Below are 25,867 nucleotides of genomic sequence, written 5' to 3'. Positions count from 1 at the left end.
CCAGTAACCTTCATCCTAAAGGTCTCACATTCCATAGACTCAGAAGACAAATCAGCTGAACAACTTAGACCCATATTTATACCTTTTTAGCGCTGCATTTGCATCATTTTTTGACGCAAAATCGGCGCAAACTTTCAAAATACAATTGTATTTTGTAAGTTTGCGCCGATTTTGCGTCAAAAAACGACGCAAATGTGACGCTAAAAAAGTATAAATATGGGCCTTATTTCTAAATCCGCACTTCAAGAAGATTCCTCAGAAGGGACAGACCTGCGCTTTTGACCCTTGGGCTTCCTTTCATTTACATAACTTGGGCCTTTATTATTCCCATCATGTGTGCCCTCATCACCATCCTCATGTCTGTCCTCACAGATGTCATGGTCAGTTTCCGAAGATCTCTTTTTTTTCCACCACTTCAATGGCAGCATCCAAATGCTTTCTTTGCCTGCCAACTTAATGCCTTTTCCTAATATTTCTCTCAGTCTCATTTGCTGACGATAAACACTCCTCCTCTGAAGCCCTAGATCTGGTTAAAAACATCTCCAATTTCTTATCAATTCTTTTGAAAACTTCTTCAGTAAATGAATCAATGGCCTTACTAAGCTTTCCCTCCCTCCAGGCTTGTATTCTGAGAACCCTCAGCTTGTACCATTGTATAAAGTAATAGAAGAGAACACCAAAACCATAGAGCAACTAATGTTTATCTAGCTAATACACCCAATGTCTTCAAAACAGATCAGCGATCTAATGCCATCAATATCACCTCAGTGTGAACTCTTCACTCTAAATACCAAAGCTTTTCTAAAACAAATGGCTACCTGCCGAAATATAGGTTGACAAAAGGTCAAAATACCATGAATCACCCCAGTGAAGCTACGGGACTACAAAGATTTTAACTGTCTAGTTGTTGAAGAAAAAATTATAAAATGGTGCCCGATGCACATAATGTATCAGCGCGATTCGGGCAAATGCAGTACTAAGTTCCCCACACGCCCCCCACTGTTATCTGAGTAACAGTGAGCATGAGAAGCAGCAACCTCCACACGTGTGCCTTGGAGCACAAGGGAATACAGAACACATGCAGTCAAGGGGAGCTCAAGAAGCAGCAACTTTCACATGCTCGCCTTGGAGCGCAAGGGAAACAGGACACACACACTCAAACCGTTAGACGTGCCACAGCTTCAACCAAAAAAAGCAAGCGCAAGGAGTTTAAAGAATTCCTCGCTCTAGGCTCACCTTAAAAAGTAAAGCATGTCTGACTTCAATATTCTCCAATATTAAAATGTCACTATCCACACAGTGTGCATAGCCCCCCGTTGACCACAGGTTCCCATGAAAACAGAAATAACGAGTGCAAGGTGATCAAAGACTCCCTTGCACCTGCCTGATTTAATCAAAATAAGACAGGCCTAACACGTTTGATCTTGTGGGGCCATTTGGAGGGCTGAATCCCATACCCTGGTGGGACCATCTGTCCCAGGGTAAGTGTGCCTGACACCAAAGCTGACACTGCTCTCCTGGTGGGATTACTTGTACCAGGGTGCACTGCTGTTTTGCCGGCCATCTTCATTGAGTGCACCTGTGAGAGGTAGGAGGTGCTTCATTGTGTTAAAAGTGCTCTCTCTTTCCCGCAACGTGTGACTCGTTTGATCTTGTGGGGCCATTTGGAGGGCTGACTCCCATACCCTGGTGGGACCGTCTGTCCCAGAGTAAATGTGCCTGACACCAAAGCTGACACTGCCCTCCTGGTGGGACCACCTGTCCCAGGATGCACTTCTGTTTTGCCTGCCATCTTCATTGACTGCACCTGTGAGAGGGAGGAGGTGCTTCATAAGTGCTCTCATCTTCCCACAACGGGGTACGCACGCAGGCCGTGCCTGGGTGAAGCCCAGGCCAAGGGCGGGCCTGTCCACACCCATCAGAGCCCAGGACTGCCGCCCCCCTTTTGTTTGCCTGAGTAAGGTATTCAGAGATTTATTCATATTTGGGCAAACAGATAACATAGTATCAATAAGAGTAGTTCGATTGTATAATTATGTAAATTCCTAGGTGACCTTCAATTTCGCTTGTGAAATAGCCTATAAGGGGAATAAATAAATAAAGAGAAGGCCACCTATAAGCAAAGATAACAACAAGAGGAGTTGAATAGGTAGGAGCCAAAGATAATTAAAGAATCAGATTATGGGGAAACGTAAAGCAATTGAGCCCTCTATGGTAAGGGGAAGATACCCAAAAAGACAAGGCATGCAGGGGATAACTGTACTATCTCACAGATCGACGATGTGATAGAAGAGGTCGAATCCTTGTTGTGCGATAAGTCCAAACTACAGGAAGCACCCAAAAAAAAGATGACATCCTTTTATACAAAATAGATAGGGACATATAAGACAAAAACCACTGAGGTGAGGGGGGGGGGCAACGTTCGACCATCAACTAGCCAAAATCCTGTTACTATTATAATGGGAAGAGAGAAAGTCAAATCTGAACAGACCCTATGCTAGTCCCTACCACAAAGCCGAAGTATTGAAAGAGAGGACGTACCCCAAGAGAGTGGCTTAATCTATTCCAATAGGCATGCTGTTTTGGAGAAAGATGATCTAAACAATGCAGCAAGGAAAAATGATACAGATAATTGTCTTCATTTTGACTCTGTAACACAATCGGCTAGAGAGGAAACAGTAGCACTACATCAAGATCAGGACAGTAGCTTGAAACATAAACAGAGGGATAAACCAGATTTATATGAGATCATTAGTAATCTAACACGAGAGGTTAAGGAATTAAGGTGCCTGGTAGAAATCCTGGTAACACATGCAAAGGATACAAAGGGAATGGTAAATAATGGAGAGCTAGACATAAAAAGAAACTCTCCTAGACCCTTGCATCCACTAGGTAGATTTCAAACTCCCTGATGATCCCTAGCACAGCATATTAAAAATCTAGAACAGTGTAATGCCACCTACCTGACACATGAACAGAGAGGATAGGACAACAAAAGTAACAGCAGGGCATGGGAGTGTATTGGTTCCCAGATATGGGAATCGCACAAGAAAATATGTAGAATTTCTTGGGAGGGCTGTCTTGAGGCCCGGGCCCCTGAGATAGAAGTGAGGCACTTGGCAAAATTACATGATCAACCTCTCAATAGGAGTGCAAACAGCTCCATAAATATGTGACATCATGAGAGTAGTTTGAGGAACTCAAAGGAACATGTAGTCTATTTAACCAATGTGCCTAAATTGAATCACCACGGCAGGGAAGACGGGGACTCCCTCAAAAATAAACTTACCCACTGGATTAGACATAAGTGACAATGCTTATCATTTATACGTTCAGATATTGTAAAAGCAGAAAGGCTATCAGTAGGTAAAAGAAGGTACAACGCCATTGCAATAACAGTGAAGGATAAGGGATTAATAGATGCTTTATTACCATGGAGTTGAGATGTGGAACCTCTTTAAAATCGGATATGAGTTTTAGATTATTTAATCTCTTTTCCCCAGATTCCCTAGCCTTGAGGGATAGCCAAAGAGGATTGGAACAGGAAGTAAGGCCAAAAAGAGATAGTGAACTTGAGACCATAGACTCACAGATCCATCCTAGCCCATCGGGCCAGGATGTGACCCCATATGTAACAACAGATGAAACTCTAGGTGACAAAAACCAGCAGAACGTGAGGCTTGGGAGGGATGTGGGGTCAATACCTGACCACAACGACCCCGTTGTATCCCAGGGATCGGCAACAAGATCTATGTGCTCAATAGTTAAGGACATTGTCTCCGTATTATCATGGAACGTGGTGGGCCTAAGGAGCAAGCTAACTGACTCCAAATGCTGTTTAAATCAGTTCCCATTTTGTAGCAACACTGTTTAAGGCCTCAGTGTTTCCAGATCGTCAATTTTCATTCACTTTTACAAAATATCAAAACTATGCATCTTAGCCTCTTGAGAGCATGGAGATATCTCTAAACATGCTTACGTTCAGCACCAAAAGTGATGATCATTTAATTCTTTATGACACGTTGAAATGAATCATCACTTATGGGGCTTAAACAAGCATGTTCAGAGCTGTTGCCATGCTCTTCATTGGGCCACTATGCAAAGTTTTGAATTTTTGTTAAAAGTGAATGAAAATGGCCCAATTGGTAATATTGAGGCCTTAAAATGTGACAATACACAGTGGGAAGTGATTTAAACAGCATTTGGAGTCATTTTGAATTCAATCAAAAAAGGCAGATTTTTGATGAAAACAATTGGCCCGCGGACTTACGAAATACCTCAGGGAGGTCAAAAATGGACTGTTTTCTATTGTTGCATCTTGTTGAAGTGGGTCATCTTTTTTCAAGCTTAAATATGGAGGTTTTGTGATATTTTCATGCTCTCAAGGGGCCAAAATTCATAGTTTTTAAGTTTTGTAATGTTTTGTAAAGTGAATGGAAATGGCAGATTAGGTAAGGTTGAGGCGTTAGACATTGTTTCTTCACTATGGGAAGCGATTTAAACAGCACTTGGAGTCATTTTTTATACGAGCAAAAAGGTCAGATTTTTTATTAAAAGCAATGAACCGCGGACTTACAAAATACCTCAGGAAGGTCCGAAATAGAGCGTTTTCAATTGTTCTATCATTCAGCTCTTTATGACTTGTTGAATTGAATCATCACTTTTGGGGCTTAAATAAGAATTGTTTGAGCCATTTCCTTGGACTCAAGGATCCAAACTGCATAGTTTTGAGATTTTGTTAAAGTGAATAAAAATGGCTCATTTGAATATACTGGAGAAGTAAACAGTGTTTATACACTGTGATAAGTGATTTTAAAAAGTGAGATTTTTTGATGACCCCAGACTTGGACCGTTTTCAATTATTGCATCTATGAATTTATGCAAAAAAAGTCAGATTGTTAATGAAAATCGATGAACGGCAGACTTACGAAATGGATGTGGAGGGTCAAAAATGGACAGTTTTCAATTGTTCTATCATTTAACTCTTTATGACTTGTTGAAGTGAAATCTCATTAGTTTGCATTTTGGCTGGATGAGAGCATGCACATGGCTTTAAATGTGATTATTTAGGACCCAAAAGTGATGATTCACTTCACCAAGTCATAAAGACTTAAAAGATGCAACAATTAAAAAGCGTCCATTTTTTATCTCCCTGAGGTATTTTTTTAAGTCCAGGGGTCAATGATTTTCATCAAAAACCTGAATTTTTTGCTTGAATTCAAAATGACTCCAACTGCTGTTTAAATCACTTCCAACAGTGTATAAACTCTGTTTAAGGCCTCAGTGTTATCAAATCGGCAATTTTATTTCAATTTTACAAAATCGCAAAATGTTCCATCTTGGCTTCTTGAAAACATGAAAATGGCTTTAAACCTCATTATTTAAGTTCTAAAAGTGAGGATCCACATTAACAAGTCATAAATAGTCAAAACATGCAACATTGAAAAAGGTCCAATTTTGACCTTCCTAGGGCATTTCATAAGTCTGCAGGGTCAAGAATTTTCATCAAATCCCACTTTTCACATGTTCTAAAAATGACTCCAAATGCTGCTTAAATCACGTCCTGTGCTGTATAAATACTTTTTAAGGCAACAATGTTACTAAAATGTTAATTTTAATTCAATTTTATGAGATATCAAAACAAAGCATTTTTCCCCATTGAAAGCATGTAAATGGCTCTAAATATGCTTAGTTAAGCCCCAAAATACATGATTCACTTCAACAAGTCATAATGAGTTAAAAGATATAACAACTGAAAACAGTCAATTTTTGACCTCCTTGAGGTATTTCAAAAGCCACAAGCAATGATTTTCAGAAAAAATCTGACTTTTTTGCTTGAATTCAAAATGACTCCAGGGGCTGTTTAAATTACTTCCTGCAGTTTATAAGCACTGTTTGAACCCTCAGGGCCATATTTATACTTTTTGACGCAAAACTGCGCTAACGCAGTTTTGCGTCAAAAAAATTAGCACCGGCTAACGCCATTCTGAAGCACCATGCGGGCGCCATATTTATTCAATGACGTTAGCCGGCGGCGCTGCCTGGTGTGCGTGAAAAAAAATGACATACACCAGGCAGCGCCGGCGTAGGGGAATATGGAGCTTGGGCACCAAAAAATGGGGCAAGTCAGGCTGAGGCAAATTTTTCGCCTTAACCCGATTTGCGCCATTTTTTTCGACTCCCAACCCCCATTGAAATGACTCCTGTCTTAGCAAAGACAGGAGTCATGCCCCCTTGCCCAATGGCCATGCCCAGGGGACTTCTGTCCCCTGGGCATGGTCATTGGGCATAGTGGCATGTAGGGGGGCACAAATCAGGCCCCCCTATGCCACAAATTTTTTTTAAAAAAAATACTTACCTGAACTTACCTTAAGTTCCCTGGGATGGGTCCCTCCATCCTTGGGTGTCCTCCTGGGGTGGGCAAGGGTGGCAGGGGGTGTCCCTGGGGGCATGGGAGGGCACCTCTGGGCTCCTTCCGAGCCCACAGGTCCCTTAATGCCTGCCTTGTCCAGGCGCTAAAAAACGGCGCAAAAGCGTCTGGACGTCATTTTTTTGAACCCGCCCACTCCCGGGCGTGAATTTTGCCCGGGAGTGTAAATACGGCGCACATGCCTCAGAGTCACTTATGCCTACCTTGCATATCATTAACGCAAAGTAGGTGTCCACGCTAAAAAATGACGCAAACTCCATGGACTTTGGCGCTAGACGCGTCTAACGCCAAAGTATAAATATGGAGTTAGTTTTGCGTCGGAATTGTGTCAAAAAAAACGACGCAATTCCGGCGCGAACAGAGTATAAATATGCCCCTCAGTGTTTCCAAAATGGCCATTTTGATTCACTTTTATAAACTTTTACAACTATGCATTTTGGCTCCTTGAGAGCATGTACATGGCTCTAAACATGCTTATTTAAGCCCCAAAAGAGATGATTCAACATGTCATAAAGAGTTAAAACATGAAACAACTGAAAGCAGTACATTTTTGAAGTCCCTGAGGATTTTTTTAAGTCCACGGGTCAATGATTTTCGTCACAACGTGAGTTTTCTGCTTGAATTCAAAATGTCTCCAAGTGCTGTTTAAATTGCTTCACACAGTGTATAAGCAAAGTTTAAGCCCTCGGTGTAATCAAATGGGCCATTTTAATTCAATTCTACAAAATCTCGAAACTATGCTCCTTGAGATTATGTTGGCTCCAAACATGTTTATTTCACCGCAAAAAGAGATGATTCAGTTCAACAAGTCATAAAGAGTTAAATGATAGAACAATTGTTAAATGGTATATTTTGGACCTGCCTGAGGCATTTGGTAAGTCTGTGGTTCATCTATAAATCTCACTTTTTTGCTTGAATTCGAAATGACTCAATATTCTGTTTAGATCACTTTCTGCAGTGCACAAACACTGTTTGAGGCCTCAGTGTTATCATATCGGCCATACTCATTCACTTTTACAAAATAACAAAAATATCCAATTTGGCCCCCTGAGAGCATGGAAATTGCCGTAAACATGCTTATTTGGGCTCCAAAAGTGACGATTCACATAAACAGGCCATGAATAGTTAAACGATGCAACAATTCAACATGGTCCATTTTTCACCTTCCTGCAGCATATAATAAGTCAGTGGGTCATCGCTTTTCATTAAAAATCTGACTTCTTTGCATAAATTCTGAATGACTCCAAAAGATATTTAAATCACTTTCTGTAGCCTATAAACACTGTTTAATGCCTCAAAGTTACCAAAAGGGTCATTTTCATGCACTTTTATAAAAAATCTATACTGTGCATTTTGGTCACTGGCAAGCATGTAAATGGCTCCAAGTGTGCTTATTTAAGCCACTAAAGTGGTATTTCACTTTAACGGGTCATAAAGAGTAAGTCTGTGGGTCAATGATTTTAATAAAAAATCGGACTTTTTTGCTTGAATTCAAAATGACTCCAAATGGTGTTTAAATCACTTCCCACAGTGAACAAACCCTGTTTTGGCCTCAGTATCAGGAATTCAGTCATTTTCATTCACTTTTGCAAATTTTCAGAATTATGCATTTTGGACCCTTAAGTCCATGGAAATGGCTCTAAACATGCTTATTTAAGCTACAAAGGTGATGATTCACTTCAACTAGTCTTAAAAAGTTTAATGATACAACAAATTAAAACAGTCCATTTTGGACATGACCTTTGTGAGGCATTTCATAACTCCACAGGTCATCGATTTTCATTAAAAATCAGACTTTTTTGCTTAAATTCAAAATGACCCCAAAAGATGTTTAAATCAATTCAAGCGCTCCTTTAGAGCATGTAAACGGCTCTGAATATTATAATTTACTCAGAAAAAGTGATAATTCACTTTAATAAGTCGTCATAAAGAGTTAAAAGTTACAACAATTTGAAGCACTCCATTTTTTTACCTCCCTGGTGTATTTCGCAAGTCCGCAGGTCAATTATTTTCAACAAAAATCTGACTTTTTATCTTTGAATCCAAAATGACTCCAGATGCTGATTAAATCACTTCCCGCTTTGTAAAGACACTGTTTAATCCCTCAGGGTTACCAAATCAGTATTTTTCATTCACTTTTACAAAATATCAAAACTATGCATTTTGTTTTCTTGGTGCAGCAGGACTTCAGTTCATGAGCCTTGAGTCTTCTTTGTTGCTGGTCTTCTTTAGTCCAAGAAATCTGATTTCTTGGATGAGGGATGCCCACTAAATACTGTATTTAGTGGGCATTTTATGTAATATCTTTGAACATGCTAATTTAAGCCCCAAAAGTGATGATTCACTTCAACAATTGATGAGTTAAAAGATGCAATAATCGAAATTGGTCCATTTTGGACCCTTCGGAGCCATTTGGTAAGACACAGGTCATCTATTTTCATTAAAATATCAAAATGACTCCAAGTGTTCTTTAAATCTCTTACTGCAGTGTATAAACACAGTTTGAGGCCTCAGTGTTACAAACGGGCCATTTTCATTCATTTTTACAAAATCTTAAAACTATGCATTTTGGCCTCTTGAAAGCATGGAAATGTTTCTGAATATGTTTATTTAAGCCCCAAAAGGATGATTCACTTCAACCAGTCATAAAGAGTAATTGATAGATAAACCGAAAACTGTCCATTTTGAACCTTCCTGGGGCATTTCGTAAGTCTGCGTGTCATCGATATTCATCAAAAATATGACTTTTTTGCCTGAACTCAAAATGACTCCAAGTGCTGTTTAAATCACTTCCCATAGTGCACAAACACTGTCTAAGGCCTCAATGTTCCCTAATCGGCCGTTTTCATTCACTTTTACAAAACATAAGAGTTAAAAGATACTGCAATTGAAAACACTCAATTTGGAACCTTCCTGAGGCACTCCATAAGACTGAGGGTCAATGGTTTTCGTAAAAAATCTGATTTTTTTCAAAATTACTCTAAGGGCCAGATATGTCAAAGGGTTTTTATCTATTTTGTGTCTATGGGAAAATGTGTTGATACATATAGCCCCAAATGCTATTTACAGCACTTCCAGCAGATCACTGCACAAACACTGTTTAAGGCCATAATGTTATCATATTGGCCATTTTCATTTACTTTTACATAATCTCAAAACTATGCAGTTCGGCTCTTTGAGAGCATGAAAATGACTCTAAACCTGGTTCATTAAGCTCCAAAAGTTATGATCCATTTCAACAAGGCATAAAGAGTTAAAAGATGCAACTGAAAAGAGTCAATTTGTTACTTTCCTGAGGCATTTTCTAAGTTCGTGGTTCATCGATTGAAGGAGGCTAGCCTTCAATGTAGTGTGTAAAACTAGGCACACTGAGCTTGGGGTACACGTTGGATTGAAAAGATAAAATCTAGACCACCTAATGTGTAAATGGCTATAAACATGTTTATTTCAGTGGCAAAACTAATGTTTCACTTCAACAAGCCATGAAAAGTTCAAATATGCAACAATTGAAAAGGTTCATGTTTGGACCTTATTGAGCCATTTCAAAGGTTCTCGGGTAACTGATTTTCATCAGAAATCTGACTTTTTTGCTTCAATTCAAAATGACTCCAAATGCTGTTTAAAACCCTTCCCATAGAGCACAAACACTGTCTGAGGCCTCAATGTTCCCTAGTCAGCCATTTTCATTCACTTTTATAAAATCTAAAAACTATGCATTTTGGCCCCTTGAGAGCATGAAAATGTCACTAAACCTCATTATTTAAGCTCGAAAAAAGATGATCCACTTCAAGAAGTCACAAAGAGTTCAAAGATGCAACAATTTAAAACAGTCCATTTTTAACCTCCCTGGAGTATTTCATAAGTCCACGGATCAATGGTTTCTGACCTTTTTGATTAAATTCAAATGACTGCACATGCTGTTTAAATCACTTCCAGCAGAGTATAATCACTGCTTAAAGCCTCAGTGTTACCAATTGAGCCAATTTCATTCACTTTTACAACATTTCAAAACTTTACATAGTGGTTCATTGAAAGCATGGAAACAGCTCTAAACATGCTTATTGGTTACATTGAGGTGCTAAGCAGTGTTTGGGCACTGTGATAAGTAAGTTAAGCAGCAATTGGAGTGATTTTGAAGTCAAGCAAAAACATCAGATTTTTGGTGAATATCATTGACCCGTGGACTTACGAAATACCTCAGGGAGGTAAAAAATGTACTGTTTTCAACTGTTGCATCTTTGAACTCTTCTTGAAGTGAATCACCTCTTTTGGGACTTAAATAAGCATATTTAGAACCATTTACATGCTCTGAATGGGCCAAAATGCAAAATATTGAGATTTCACAAAAGTGAATTAAAATGGCCCTTTTGGAAACATTGAGGTCTCAAAACGGCTAACACACCGCGCAAAGTGATTTGAACATCTTTTGTCGTAATTTTGAATTCAGGTAAAACAGTCAGGTTTTTAATGAAAATTGATGACCCACCGAGTTAGGAAGTGCCGCAGAAAGGTCCAAAGTGGACCTTTTTCAAATGTTGCATGTTTTAACTCTTTACATGTTGTTGAAGTGACATCACTTTTGGGGCTTAAATAAACATGTTTAGAAGGATATGCATACATTCAAAGGGCCAAAATGAATAGTTTTGAGATTTTATAAAAGTTATGTAACACTGAGGCCTCAAACACTGTTTTGTGCACTATGGGAAGTGATTTAAACAGCATTTGGAGTCATTTTGAATTCAAGCAAAAAAGTCCGATTTTTGATGAAAATCGATGACCCGTGGATTTATGAAATGCCTCAGGAAGGTGCAAAATGGACCGTTTTCAATTGTTTTATCATTTACTCTTAATGACTTGTTGAATTGAATAATCACATTTGGGCAATAAATAAGCATATTTAGAGACATTTCTATGCTCTCAAGGGGTCAAAATGAATAGTTTTGAGATTTTATAAAAGTGAATGAAAATGGCAAAATCTCAAAACTTTGCATATTGGCCATTTGAGAGCATTAAAATGGCTCCAAACCTGATTATTTAAGCTCCAAGAGTGTTGATTCACATTAACAAGTCATAAATAATCTGGATCAGTTAGCTTGCTCCTTAGCCCCGCCCAATTTCATCTGAGTCTCTTCCAGGAGACTTGGTTAGTGGAACCACCTTACAAGTTGGGTTATAAACTTATTTTGTGAGTGCCATCCCAGCATCAAGTGGGAGAACATCTGGGGGACTGGTCTTATGGGTAAAAATGTCCCTAAATGTTGAGATAAACCTGCATAATATAGCCTCACCTGATATTTTGGGGGTGTCAATTAGTACAAAAACTAAGGGGCATATTTATACTCTGTTTGCGCCGGAATTGCGTTGTTTTTGTTTTACGCAATTCCGACGCAAAACTAACTCCATATTTATACTTTGGCGTTAGACTCGTCTAGCGCCAAAGTCCATGGAGTTTGCGTCATTTTTTAGCGTGGACACCTACTTTGCGTTAATGATATGCAAGGTAGGCGTTCCCATCTAAAAAGGTGACTCCGAGGCATGTGCGCCGTATTTACACTCCTGGGCAAAATTCACGCCCGGGAGTGGGCGGGTCAAAAAAAATGACATCCAGCCGCTTTTGCGCCGTTTTTTAGCGCCTGGACAAGGCAGGCGTTAAGGGACCTGTGGGCTCGGAAGGAGCCCAGAGGTGCCCTCCCATGCCCCCAGGGACCCCCCTGTCACCCTTGCCCACCCCAGGAGGACACCCAAGGATGGAGGGACCCATCCCAGGGATATTAAGGTAAGTTCAGGTAAGTATTTTTTTTTTATTTTTTTGTGGCATGGGGGGCCTGATTTGTGCCCCCCTACATGCCACTATGCCCAATGACCATGCCCAGGGGACAGAAGTCCCCTGGGCATGGCCATTGGGCAAGGGGGTATGACTCCTGTCTTTGCTAAGACAGGAGTCATTTTAATGGGGGTTGGGAGTCGAAATAAATGGCGCAAATCGGGTTGAGGCGATAATTTTGCCTCAGCCTGACTTGCTCCATTTTTTGGCGCCCAAGCTCCATATTCCCCTACGCCGGCGCTGCCTGGTGTACGTCATTTTTTTCCACGCACACCAGGCAGCGCCGCCGGCTAACGCCGGCTAACGTCATTGAATAAATACGGCGCCCGCATGGTGCTTCAGAATGGCGTTAGCCGGCGCTAATTTTTTTGACGCAAAACTGCGTTAGCGCAGTTTTGCGTCAAAAAGTATAAATATGGCCCTAAATCTTATACCATCTTTTTAATGTCTATATACGACCTAGGAGAACAAACCAGGAGCCATGTGCAATAAGCATCTTAGACGCTATGTTAAGAAACATCTCTGCAGGCAAACCAATAATAATAGGAGGCAATTTTAACTGTAATTATGAACCCATAGTCAGATTAGACCGTTTGTTAGAAGACAAAGATATAGCAAGAGGTGTTCCCCTTTTGACCACCGAAGAAACAATTCCTTGCACGGCTGCGGCCAAGCAATTTATGAATTTTACTGTACAACACGGGTTAAGGGCATGCAATGGCAGAATAGTACAGGAGGTCTCTAACTTGGATACATTCCAAAGAGGTAGGGTACGCTCAAGACTTGATTATATTATACATAGCACTATCTCATGGGATAGGATAAAGACATTTAAAATTGACAACAGAAGAGAAAGTGATCACTTCCCGCTAAGTATAGAATTGAACGGATTGAACCTAAATTTGAATTGCTCATGAAGGAATAGGACTGAAATAACACCCTCTGCCAGTAACAATCACAGATCAGTAAAATGGCCCTCTGTATTGAGTAATTTGGAGGCTAGGTCAAATATATATACCCAATTTGCTAACTTGTTGAACCCATATGTCTATGTAAGGCCTATTGAAATACCAATACTTGCCATACATCAATCCTTGACTGCATCGCTGGGATCCCATTTTACTAAAATGATACAACAAAAGGCATATCAAGTAGAAAACGCCACTAGGAAGTCTAACCCCTGGTATACATCTGAATGCAAAGAAGGGAAAATGATATTATTCCAAGCCCTAAAATCGTAAAATTGGACAGGAATACAACAAGCAAGGGCTAGCTACAGGAAAATCTTGACCAAGGCAGAGAAAAGTTGGCATGATCAAAACTGGGATGACCTTACTGCAGCTAAGCAAAACGATACAGTAACGTTTTGGAGGATAGTTGCACATGGGAGTAAAGAGGGGATATCTAACACTGAGCATCATATAGATCCCGCTACATGGGTCTGTCATTTTACTGATCTTTATTCGGATTCCATTAACCACTTCCACCACCCTTCTCCTACCGGGGAGCAGTTGATAGTAGTCCCAGCTGAGAATATCTGCTTTAGTCTAGATGAAACAGTGGAGGCTACAGAAACTATTAAATCAGGCAAAGCTCCAGGCCCGGACAAGATCCCAGCAGATCTATTTAAACATAATATTGACATTTGGGCCCCATACATAAACCTAATAAGCAATGCAATAGCAAGAGGAGGCCCCATTCCTGAGATGTGGAAAGGAGCAGAAATTATTCCAATCTATAAAAAGGGATCCAGGCACGAGCCCAGGAACTATAGGCCGATCAGCTTAATTGATGCATCACAAAAAATCTATGCCAAACAGGTGCTACAAAAAATTGCTGATTGGATGGAGGAGGGAAATATTTTATCATCTTCAGGCCGAGAACTAGTGCAATCGCTCAGGACTACAGGCTTTTATGCATTATGTGGAAATATTCTAAATTGCAAAAAAGCCATCTCTATATAGCATTTGTGGATCTACGTGCTGCCTTTGACCTGGTTCCGAGGGGTAACCTATGGGCCTCGCTAATGAAACTAGGTATTCCAGAACATCTCCTAGCTCAGATAATCAGGCTGAACGAAAATAACTACACAAAGTTTAGATGGGGTCCAAACGGGGAACTAATAGATCCTATCCCCATAAGTAGGGGAGTGAGACAGGGGTGCGTACTTGCACCCACCCTATTCTCTCTCTATATTAATGATGTAGTTAATCACCTAAAAATTTCCCGAGATTAAGCGGGGATAATGTCCCTGTTCTCTTTTTTGCAGACTATAGTATTTTAATGTCTCAAACACCTATGGAGCTACAGTCCCTACTAGAGAAATGTAATGAGTTTTGTGTGGAAAAGGGGTTATAAATTAATGTAAACAAAACAAAATATCTAATTGTTAGACCCCCACAGACTCCTTAGAAGGAATATTTTGATCCATGGGCAAACATTGGAATGTGTAAAACATTTTAACTACCTAGGGATAATGTTGGATTCTAAATGATCATGGACTCCCCATGTGGATAAAGCTAAAACATCCCTTGTGTATAATTCCACGGCGATTAGTACCAAATACCAAAAATCGAGGGCAGCATCAGTATCCCCTGTGCTTGAAGTTCACAGATACGAAGCACAAGCTTCTGCTTTATACGTGGCAGAGTTATGGGGATCAGCAAATCTGAAACAACTAATGTTACAAGAAAACATCTTTATGAGAAGTATACAAAGGTTACCTGCCTCAACACCCCTGATCCTAATGTTCCTAGACCTGAATATAAAGAAAATTGATCATTTGGAAATATTAAGACCTATGCTCTATTGGTGGAGGATTTGGATAGTACCAGATTTGGCTCCTTACAGAGAAGCACTAATGGAGCTAGTCAATTTAGATAGTTCTGTATCTTTCCCTTAGCTCCGCCATGTGAGGTTTTGGTTTCTCAAACTGGGGCTTAAATCCTTCTGGGACGATCCTTATACTCTTACTGTGCATTCAAAGGTTCTCCTGAAACAAGTGTACTGGGAGCATTATCTTTCTAACCTCCATCGAAATGTGAATTTGGGAAGATTAACCACCCAGTTTCTGAATATTAAACCAAACCTATCTTTGAAGAATAGCTAGATGTAACACATCCAAGGCGTGGAAAAATACTTTACATGAAATTTCAGTACAAAATCCTGCAAATTAAGGTATATACTGTAAAATGGGATCCGTTGAGAAATAATAGAGACAATTCAATTTGCAACTTGTGCAATATGAGGAGTATTGAAACTATTGAGCATGTGGTATTGTTTTGCAAAACGTATGATAAGCCTAGAAGGATGTGGATCCGCCGGATTTGTATTAATCTAGGAATAAGGAAGTACAAGTGGGAAGAATTATGAGTTCCGATACCACTGCTTATATAGTATTTGGAATAAGCCAATTCCTATTAGAAGCTGCATATATTAGGGACAAAGATGCCCCAAGTCTCTAGAATATCGTAGGCTATGCAATTTCATTTGTATCCTAAAGATAAGACCACTCTCTTATTGCTGTAAAATCTATTTAAGATAGATAATTTTGTATATTAAGTGCTGATAATATTGAGCATAGATTGTAATTAATTAAAATTGTTTTAGCATTTTGCATCTCATAATTCAATTAGATCTCATTGTTTCTTTGGGCCAGGCCATATTGTTGCTTAATCTCTTCTCTGCTTAAATATATCCTAAAGGACGCTGTCAACCTTATACTGTCCTAGTACGGGAGATAGAGAAGTGACATAAAGTACTCTTCCTGACACTAGAACTAGGAAAATTGACAAACAATCGTGATTGTTAACAAGAGCAGGGAAAACTTAGAATTGTTGAGCTAGAGCTACCATACCATACCCTAGGATGAAATTAATAGAAGTAGGTTATATCCATGCAAAACAACAAGTTCCCTAAATCCTATTAGCATGCCATCTGTGTTTCCGACTTTAGGATCCAAAGTATTATCATGTGGAAGGAATTTGACATATTGGACCTAGCTCTAAGAGATTATTAAATTATGTTAACCCCTTCGCTGCCAGGCCTTTTCCCCCCTCAGGTGCAAAGCCTTTTTTAGTCTGTTTGGGGTAGTTTGCGCTTAGGCCCTCATAACTTTTTGTCCACATAAGCTACCCACACCAAATTTGCATCCTTTTTTTCCAATATCCGAGGGATCCTAGAGGTACCCAGACTTTGTGGGATCCCATGAAGGAGACCAAGAAATTAGCCAAAATACAGCGAAAATTTCGTTTTTTAAAAACAAAATGGGGAAAAAGGGCTTCAGAAGAAGGCTTGTGGTTTTTTCCCTAAAAATGACATCAATAACGGGTTTGTGGTGCAAAAATCACCAACTTCCCAGCTTTCAGGAACAGGCAGACGTGAATCAGAAAACCCCATTTTGAAACACAATATTGGCATTTTACTGGGACATACCCCATTTTTTACTATTTTTTGGACTTTCAGTCTCCTTCCAGTTAGTGACAGAAATGGGTGTGAAACCAATGCAGGATCCCAGAAAGCTAAACATTTCTGAAAAGTAGACAAAGTTCTGAATTCAACAAGAGGTAATTTGTGTAGATCCTACAAGGTTTTCCTACAGAAAATAACAGCTGTAATAAAGAAATATTGAAATTGAAGGTGAAAAAAACAGCCATTTTTCTCCTTGTTTTACTCTGTCACTTTTTCCTGCGATGTCAGATTTTTTAAAGCAATATACCGTTACATCTGCTGGACTCTTCTGGTTGCGGGGATATATAGAGCTTGTAAGTTCATCAAGAACCCTAGGTACCCAGAGCCAATAAATGAGCTGCACCTTGCAATGGGTTTTCATTCTATACCGGGTATATAGCAATTTATTTTCTGAAATATAAAGAGTGAAAAATAGGTATCAAGAAAACCTTTGTATTTCCAAAATGGGCACCAGATAAGGTGTTGAGAAGCAGTGGTTATTTGCGCATCTCTAATTCCGGGGTGCCCATACTAGCATGTGAATTACAGCGCATTTCTCAAATAGATGTCTTTTTTACACACTGTCTTGCATTTGGAAGGAAATAATGTAGAGAAAGACAATGGGCAATGACACTTGTTTTGCTATTCTGTGTTCCCCCAAGTCTCCCGATAAAAATGGTACCTCACTTGCGTGGGTAGGCCTAATGCCCGCGACAGAAAACACAACATAGACACATCACATTTTTACATTGAAATCTGACGTATGTTTTGCAAAGTCCCGAGCTGTAGATTTTGGCTTCTAGCTCAGCCAGAACGTAACGAAACCTACCAAACCTATGCATTTTTTAAAACTAGACACCTGACGGAATCCAAGTTGGGGTGACTTGTGGGGCTCTCACCAGGTTCTGTTACCCAGAATCCTTTGCAAACCTCAAAATTTGCCAAAAAAACACTTTTTCCTCACATTTCGGTGACAGAAAGTTCTGGAATGTGAGAGGAGCCACAAATGTCCTTCCACCCAGCCTTCCCCCAAGTCTCCCAATAAAAATGGTACTTCACTTGTGTGGGTAGGCCTAGCATCCGCAACAGGAAATGCCCCAAAACACAACGTAGACACATCACATTTTCCCAAAGAAAATAGAGCTTTTTTGGAAAGTGCCTAGCTGTGGATTTTGGCCTCTAGCTCAGTGGGTACCTAAGGAAACCTACCAAACCTGTACATTTGTGAAAACTAGACACCTAGGGAAATCCAAGATGGGGTGACTTGTGGGGCTCTCACCAGGTTTTGTTACCCAGAATCCTTTGCAAACCTCAAAATGTGGCCAAAAAAACACTTTTTCCTTACATTTTGGTGACAGAAAGTTCTGGAATGGAGAGGAGCCACAAATTACCTTCCAATGAGCGCTCCCCCAAGTCTCCCAATAAAAATGGTACCTCACTTGTGTGGGTAGGCCTAGTGCTCACGAAAGGAAATGCAAAACACTATCTGGACACATCAAAATTATCAAATACAAAATTACCTGTTTTTGCGGGGGGCACCTGCGTTTTTGGTCCTGGGCTCAGCAGCTATACAGGGAAACCTAACAAACCCAGACATGTCTGAAAACTAGACACCCGAGGGAGTCCAGGGAGGTGTGACTTGCGTGGATCCCCCAGTGTTTTCTTACCCAGAATCCTCAGCAAACCTCAAATTTAGCTAAACAATCAAATTTTTCCCACATTTCTGTTTGGGATCACTGCAATGGGACAATTTTCCTACCACCCAACATTCCTCTCAGTCTCCTGGTAAAAATTATACCTCACTTGTGTAGGTGGGCCAAGTGCCTGTGACAGGGAAGAGCCAAAAACATGTCGAAAATGAGGGGGAACCAAAGCGGGTCCAAAAGGGCAGTTTGAAAAAAAGATTTTGGCTGACAAGTGGGGCAGAATTTTTATCGGTATAGATGAGACAATGCTGGGTGGTAAGAATTTTGTGGATTCCTGCAGACTCCAAAAGGTTCCATCACAAAAATGTGGAAAAATGTGTGATTTCCAGCAAAGTTGGAGGCTTGCATGGCATTGTGGGTAAGAAAATGGTGCGGGGTGCATGTGAAGCACCCCACCCTGGACTCACCCAGATGTTTTGTTTTCAGATGTGTCTAGGTCTTGTGAATTTTTCTACGTGGCAGCGTCCCAAAGTCCAAAAAGTGCAGCCCTCACCATTCCAAGTGGGAAGATTTTGAGAGTTAGCCAAGCTCTAATTTTTTTTTTTATTTGCTGGCATCTAGTAGACTTTCTGCCCCTCTGGGGTGTGGATCGGGGGTAATTGCCCCATCTGCCCACTGGTGGGCAGAACAACTTTGGCCTCATTTATTTGGGGTGGGGGTATGGCCATACCCCCTCCCTCTTATTTTAAAAAACAATCTTCCCTGGTCTCTGGTGGGCTTTCTGCCCCTCTTGGGGGCAAATGGGCCTTCCAAAAATAGGCAGATATGGGCAACAGTAATGTGCCCCCATGGGGAGCGACCCTTGCCTGAGGGGCTGCCCCCCCAAACAAAACACACACATATACACCAATCCCTGGGGCCTAAGTGGTTTCTGCCCCCCCGGGGGCAGATCGTCCCAATAGAAATAGGCTGATCTGCCCCCAAGGGGAGCAGAAATGGCCTAAAATAAATATGCCCCCCCCCCCGGGTAGTGACCCTTGCCTAAGGGGTCGCTCCCCTTAGTTGAAAGTGGCACAAAAAAAAAATCCCTGGTGCCTAGTAGTTTCTGACACTCTTGGGGGCAGATTGGCCTAAATACAATTTGCCCCCCAGGGGAGCGACCCTTGCCTAGGGTGTCGCTCCCCTTATATAAAAAAAATAAACAAAATATATATATATCCCTGGTGTCTAGGGGTTTCTGCCGCCCCCCCCCGGGGGCAGATCGGCCTAATTGTAATAGGCCGCTCTGCCCCCAGGGGAGACAGAAAAGGCCTAAAAATATTTTGCCCCCCTGGGGAGTGGCCCTTGCCCCAGGGGCCGCTCCCCTCATTCAATAATATACAAAAAAAAAATCCCTGGTGTCTAGCGGTTTCTGCTCCCCTGGGAGCAGATCGGCCTAATTATAATAGGCCGATCTGCCCGGGGGGGGGGGGAGGGGGGCAGAATTGGCCCTAAAAATAATTTGCCCTACCTGGGGAGCGGCCCTTGCCCAAGGGGCCGCTCCCCTTATGCGTAAAATACACACAAAAAAACTCCCTGGTGTCTAGTGGGCATTTCTGCTGCCTGATCGCATCGCGATTGGGCAGCAGAAATGCTGAGAAAAGACATCAAAGGAAAGGAAAGGCCTTTCCTTTCCTTTGATGCCTCTCTCGGCGCCTCCACATAATCGGAGGAGAAATGCAAAAGCATTTCTCCTCGGATCGGTGCTGGAAGCTGAGCTTCCAACGAGGAGGAGCAGGCCTCTGATGAGGTCAGTGCGCGATCGCGCAATGACGTCATCAGACGCAACAGGGTGGTGGAAGGGGAAGCGCCAAGACGAGGCTCATGGGGAGAGCGTTAGCGCTCCCCCCATGAGCCAGTCCAAGGACGTAAGGGTTACGTCCTTGGCGCCTCAGCACCACAGCCAAGGACGTAACCGCTACATCCTTGGGTGCGATTAAGTAAAATGGAATCTAAGCGAACCAGGATTGTTGATGTACAACTTGATCAATTGATTGCTCATGATGTATTGTATTATTGTTTTTAGGAGGTGTTATTGAGATTTATGTACATATTTTATTACTGTTATTTTATTGATGCATCTTTTTATGGCTTATAGCCGAATAAAGATTTGTACTGGACACGCCTAACTTCATTAAATGAAAGTAATCGACAAAACTGAACATCACACTGAAATGTAAATAATCCCAAAGGTCGCATCGAAAGACACAACAGGCAAAAGTTTATCATGCAGTTCTTAAAAAATAAAAGACTAAACACATTAACTTAATCACAGAACAGAGTTCTACACACGCTAAACTCAAAACGTACAATGAATAGCATAGCAAATACACAGCTAGTCAATACGTAAAGCATGTAGACTTATCTCTTTGAGCAGCAGCAATAAAAGAGGGAAGGGGACTGCTTGGCAAGGGGTTTTATAAGCTTTGGAATGTTTTACTGTTCGAACTCTTAATGGCTTCATAATGGCTGCTGATTGGTGGCAATAAAGGATTTACTGCATAATGTTGGCCTCCAGGGTTTGACAAAAATTTATACTTTGGTATGTTGCATCTTCAGGCAGGTAGGGCAATACATTTTCCTTACAGCTCTCCTACAGAGACAGGCTTGAGTCTGGGCCTCTCGTTACAGAACCCCCTGTCTCCATCTACATATTGACCTCAATGGCGGGGATTACAGCCCAAGTAGTATTTGGAGACTACAAGAAATCTGAATAAACTGAGTTGGCCTCTACAGAACTTGCCCCACAGTTGCTCAGTGTTTAAATGGGTTTGTAGTTTGGCCACCACCAGGCTAGGGAAGCTAGGATAAATAGTGCTTCTCCTGGGGTCTATCAGATCTGCATACTTCGATGTATTAAACCCTGACCAGGGTTGATTATCAAGGCCCACCATGCCCACACTCGCATGTGGGCCATTGGAAGGTCTCAGAGCCATTACATACATGGAGAACCGCAGCTGGATGACTGTGGCTGTAGTGCTCTTATTCTACTCAGTACATGGAGCTGGACTGGATTGCAAAATCCAGGAAGTTGTCTCTTCACCCAGTCATGTAAGGAAGGGTAAGCACATGCCTCTATAATTTTACAACTCCTCTGCCACTGCTGAAATTGAGAAGGTTGTGACATGATACTCCATCAGTCCCATTTGTCCACACTAGACACGGAGGGGCATATTTATACTCTGTTTGGGCTGGATTTGTGTCATTTTTTTTACGCAAATCTGGCGCAAACGTAACTCCAAACTTAACTCATATAACGTCAAAATATTGGAGTTTACAAATTTTTTGCCTATGGAAACCTAACTTGCGTCAATGAGATGCAAGGTAGATGTTCCCGGGCAAAAAATTACTCTAAGGCCTTTGCTCCTTATTTATCCTCCCATGCAAAAATCACGCACTGGAGGAGAAGGGCCTTAAATGATGGCGCTAAGCCTGCTTAGCGCCATTATTTAACGCCTGGGTCAGGGCAAATGTTAGGGGACCTGTGGGCCATTTTCCATGGTCAGAGACCATGGAAACAACCCACAGGTGCCCTTCCCTGCAACCAGGGACACCCCCACCCACACGTAGAGAACACGTAAGGATGGGGGAACCCATCCCAGGTAAGTCCAGGTAAGTTTTTGGATTTTATTTCCAAAGTGCCAAAGGGTGGGCCTAACTTGGGCCCCCCTACATGGCACCTTGCCCAATGGCCATGCCCAGGGGACATAAGTCCCCTGGGCATGGCCAATGGGCTGGGGGGCATGACTCCTGTCTTTACTAAGACAGGAGTCATGTCCATGGGGGTTGGAGTGCCTTATGCCCTTTGTGCATGCACGTAATAACGGATGGCTAGTAGTTTTGGAAAGCTGTTTTGAGGGAAAAGGTGATTGGAGCTAGAGCTTGCATAGGAGGGCTTTCCTTTGATTATTAGGTATATTATTTTGTGTGTCTCCGTTAAATTAGCATTGCCCTTGTTTCGGAGCTGAGGCACTTTTATCTAAGGATGGTGTTTTTCCTTTATAGGCCCAAGCAACAATCCAGACACAGAAGAAAGTTATAAGACTTCAGCTGATGCCCAGCCCCGGGTTCAGATTACTTCTTTAATGTGGAGACAGCCCAAAGACAGCAGAGAGTGGGAGGATGAACATGTAATCAAAGACCAACCTGACAACTTGAAGGCAAAGGAACCCAGCCTTAGCAGATCCAACTCATCTGAAAATGTACTTACCGAATCTTCCTTTAACGGTAATGCCTTGATTTTTCAGATGATAAACATTGTTATTTCATTGAGTTTAAATACTTATATGATGGTGTTTTTTCTAGAAATACTGCACCGGGAATGTAAAAGGAAACAGTATCAGCATACAATCTGACAGAGTAAGCAAGCTCCAGCCTCATGTGTTTGAGAGAGCTAGACAGGCTTGTGAGATGCCATCTCTCACCCTCTTCATTTACAAGTGCTTTATGTTGTTTTGTAAGAGAGGCAGAACGTAACTGTCAACATTTGTGAAAGAAATTCTGAAAATCAAGAGGACTGCCCTAAGTAAGGCCTAGAAGGCCAGGGATTTAATTGTATGTGGTTTGCTTGATCATAATAATATATAATTTTGCTATCTTGGTAAGTATCATTTGGTTATCTTTTCAGCATCGACAAAAAAATGCAGTTTCGTCATTCTGCTGGCATATGCATGCACACACCTTGCCATGACTTTAAATTTTTTGTTTACTGATCCTTGATGTTTTTTTAACCACAAAAGCTATTTCTGCACCGCAGTTTGTCTCAGTAGTCAAGGGCAGCTGCTGTGTACGCCAGAACATTTTTAAGAAAATGTGATAGGTCGGTGAGAGATTCAGGACACAACAGAGGAATGGGTAGGAGAAGCAAAGGCAAGCGGGTGGGACAGGTGGAACTTAAATATTAATAAAGCCAGATAGGAAACAGAGCAGAAAACCATCAGACAAGGAAGACAGCAACAAGAAAAATGGAGTCAGTGCTGGCGAGGGAAGCAGCATATGAGATAGAGAGCAGCACATGAGAGAATGAGCAACATTGAGCATAGGGGAGTGGGTTTTTGGCAGTAGAGAAATTTTCAAGGAGAGAGCTGGAAAACATATACATTTTCCTAGACAGCTTAATGAAAAATAAAAAAATAGTTCCCTAAAAGTGAGCAGTGGAAGGATACAAGTTGGTCAATGCAACAAACGATAAATATTGTATGCTGGGGTGGGGGTGGGGACAAACACAAGACGAGGAAGGCAACCCATCAAATAAGAAGTAAGCAAATGAGAGTGCCAGTAAAGCCAACTGGTAAGCCCATCAAAAGTCTTTCCCAGCCCGCTAACATGCACAACCTGGAATGCTTGAAGTAATCTCAACAACAGGTAATTTCCCAGTCTGCCATTGCTTCTGGAGGGGGCAGTTCAAAGACAGATTTGCATAAGGCCAGACTATGTTGTGATGTTCAAAGTGGATCAAAACAGATGAACTAGCGCACACAGTGCTGCAGTTTTCAGGCAGTAATGTATTTACCTCAAGCACATATTATCTAGACAACTGCAGGACAATGGAAGGGCAGAGCTCATCATGTGTACTATCAAGAAGATACTCACATAGCCACAGAACAACAAGACAATATTATCTTTAACCCATTTCCTTTGAATTTCAAAAGTTTTCAAAATGTGCCCATTGTGGCACCTTCTACCATCATAATAGGGAAATGTCTACAGGTTCAATGCCCTCTGCTTGTTCCTGGCTAAACACCACCTTCAACCCCCCTGGGCTGATTCAGATTGGGAAGCATTACCATAAACCTCATAAATAGGTACCAGTAGGCCTGACCTCCACATGGGTGTCTAGGTACTAAAGCAGAAATGTAGCCCATGCAAAAAGTTAGAGAAGCACACATATAGGAGGGGGAACCATGTTCCCAGCACACCGGAGTGATTGGAGTGTAAAATTTTAATTACATTTGTAACATCTACACAATTTTGATCAATGCAATTTCACACCATTTCATGCTCACAGTAGATTGGTTTAATGTGAAAATTAAGAGACATTTTCTGCTCGAACCAGTCTGCTGCAGGTTTACTGCATGTCATTTGTTTACAAAATGAATGTCCTCACATAAAAAATTCATATGAGACACCAACAAACCCTGTATCGTGGGGTTCCCATAGTTTTGCGCAATCTTGGTGAAATTCCGTAGATTTCGCACAGCTCACCCACTTGACATGACTTACAATATGTTATGGGTTATAAGAATTGGGGGCCCACCCACAGCTGATTGTAAAAGCCCGGGCCACAATGTATTTGAAGGATGGTAGGGTTGAATGTGAAGAAAATGAGGCAATGGACACAACAATACTCCACAAAGAGGACAACCGAGTGCAATGTTGACCAGGGTCGCCACACACAGACAAGGAGTCAAAATGGTAGGAAATAGCGACTCAGCACCTAATGACTATGTGCTGATGAATGGCCTGAATGATTCCAAACCAGCCAGAGGGCACATTGGCTGTGGGCAGCTCAGCTCCTTTGTCCTAGATAAGTGTACAGTATATTGAGATTGCAATGCAAAGCTGTCAGTGGCTAGTCCTCACAAAGCATGTGCGGGTGGCACCTAAGTTTGGTAATAGGGTTTGCCCTGCACAGCACCAAAGTGATGGTTGTTGCTGCCACTGTTTCAGGCTCTTGAGTAATTGTCATTGTTGCCCTAAGACAATGCAACCGAAGTGTCATTTATGATTTTAAATTATAGAAAATCCCCTTGTCTTACTACCTAAATAATAATCCTCAAGGAACATCTCCCTGTTGTGGAACACCCCTGCCTCAGGTAGTCCAACCACACAGATATTGCAGCATGTGAAGTTGTCCTCTGCTTCGTTTTCTTTAAGTGCCAGAGGTCTAGTAAGATGTCTAGCAATAGATGTAGATGTGCCCCTACCAAACTACCTGTTTTTCAACCTTTAATACATTTGTCAGACTAAAAAATATGATATTCAAATTTAAAACACATGTTGCCCCAAAAATGACATAACCTAGAGAACAACTGACACAAATGTGGGGATTAACTGAAATAATTGTGTAACGTATCTTTCAGCTAAATTGGACATTATGATCTTACTGCTGCCCTAGCAGTGCAACTGGAGGAGCATAGTTTTGGTGAAGGATTCTTTTACTAACCGTCTCTTATCCTAAAGTGGCTTTGTTGCCCTGAAGGAGACATGAACAGCAACAAAATGTTATGGTTGTTAGTTATCTCAAATGCATGTCCATTTAACACTGGGGACATGCATTGGTGGTACATTACAACACATACTGGCAGGCAATTGCTGCGCCATATGCTCATAAATACACACCAAATAATTTGAAGTTGGCAAAGAACTGGATAAACATGCCTCACATCCCGACTGAGCTTCTGAAAGTATAGGCATAGGACCCGTACGTTTACCTCCATATTACTGAATTCCTGGTAGAGTTCACAACCTAAATAACCC

At 41.3% G+C, this 25,867-nt stretch overlaps 1 protein-coding gene across 1 annotated transcript in view; it reads left to right on the top strand.

Moving 5' to 3' along the window:
• Window positions 1-25,867, top strand: part of ARHGEF33 (Rho guanine nucleotide exchange factor 33) — a 487,983-nt gene that overhangs the window by 166,390 nt on the left and 295,726 nt on the right. Inside the window, exon 10 of the mRNA XM_069236580.1 lies at window positions 22,401-22,615. Coding sequence (XP_069092681.1) covers window positions 22,401-22,615 — 215 coding nt within the window. The remainder of the gene's footprint in view (window positions 1-22,400; window positions 22,616-25,867) is intronic.

This window comes from Pleurodeles waltl, chromosome 5, assembly GCF_031143425.1.
Source record: "Pleurodeles waltl isolate 20211129_DDA chromosome 5, aPleWal1.hap1.20221129, whole genome shotgun sequence".
Lineage (NCBI taxonomy): Eukaryota > Metazoa > Chordata > Amphibia > Caudata > Salamandridae > Pleurodeles > Pleurodeles waltl.
Note: the sequence above shows the minus strand (reverse complement) of the source record. Positions and strands in the feature narration are given on the sequence as shown.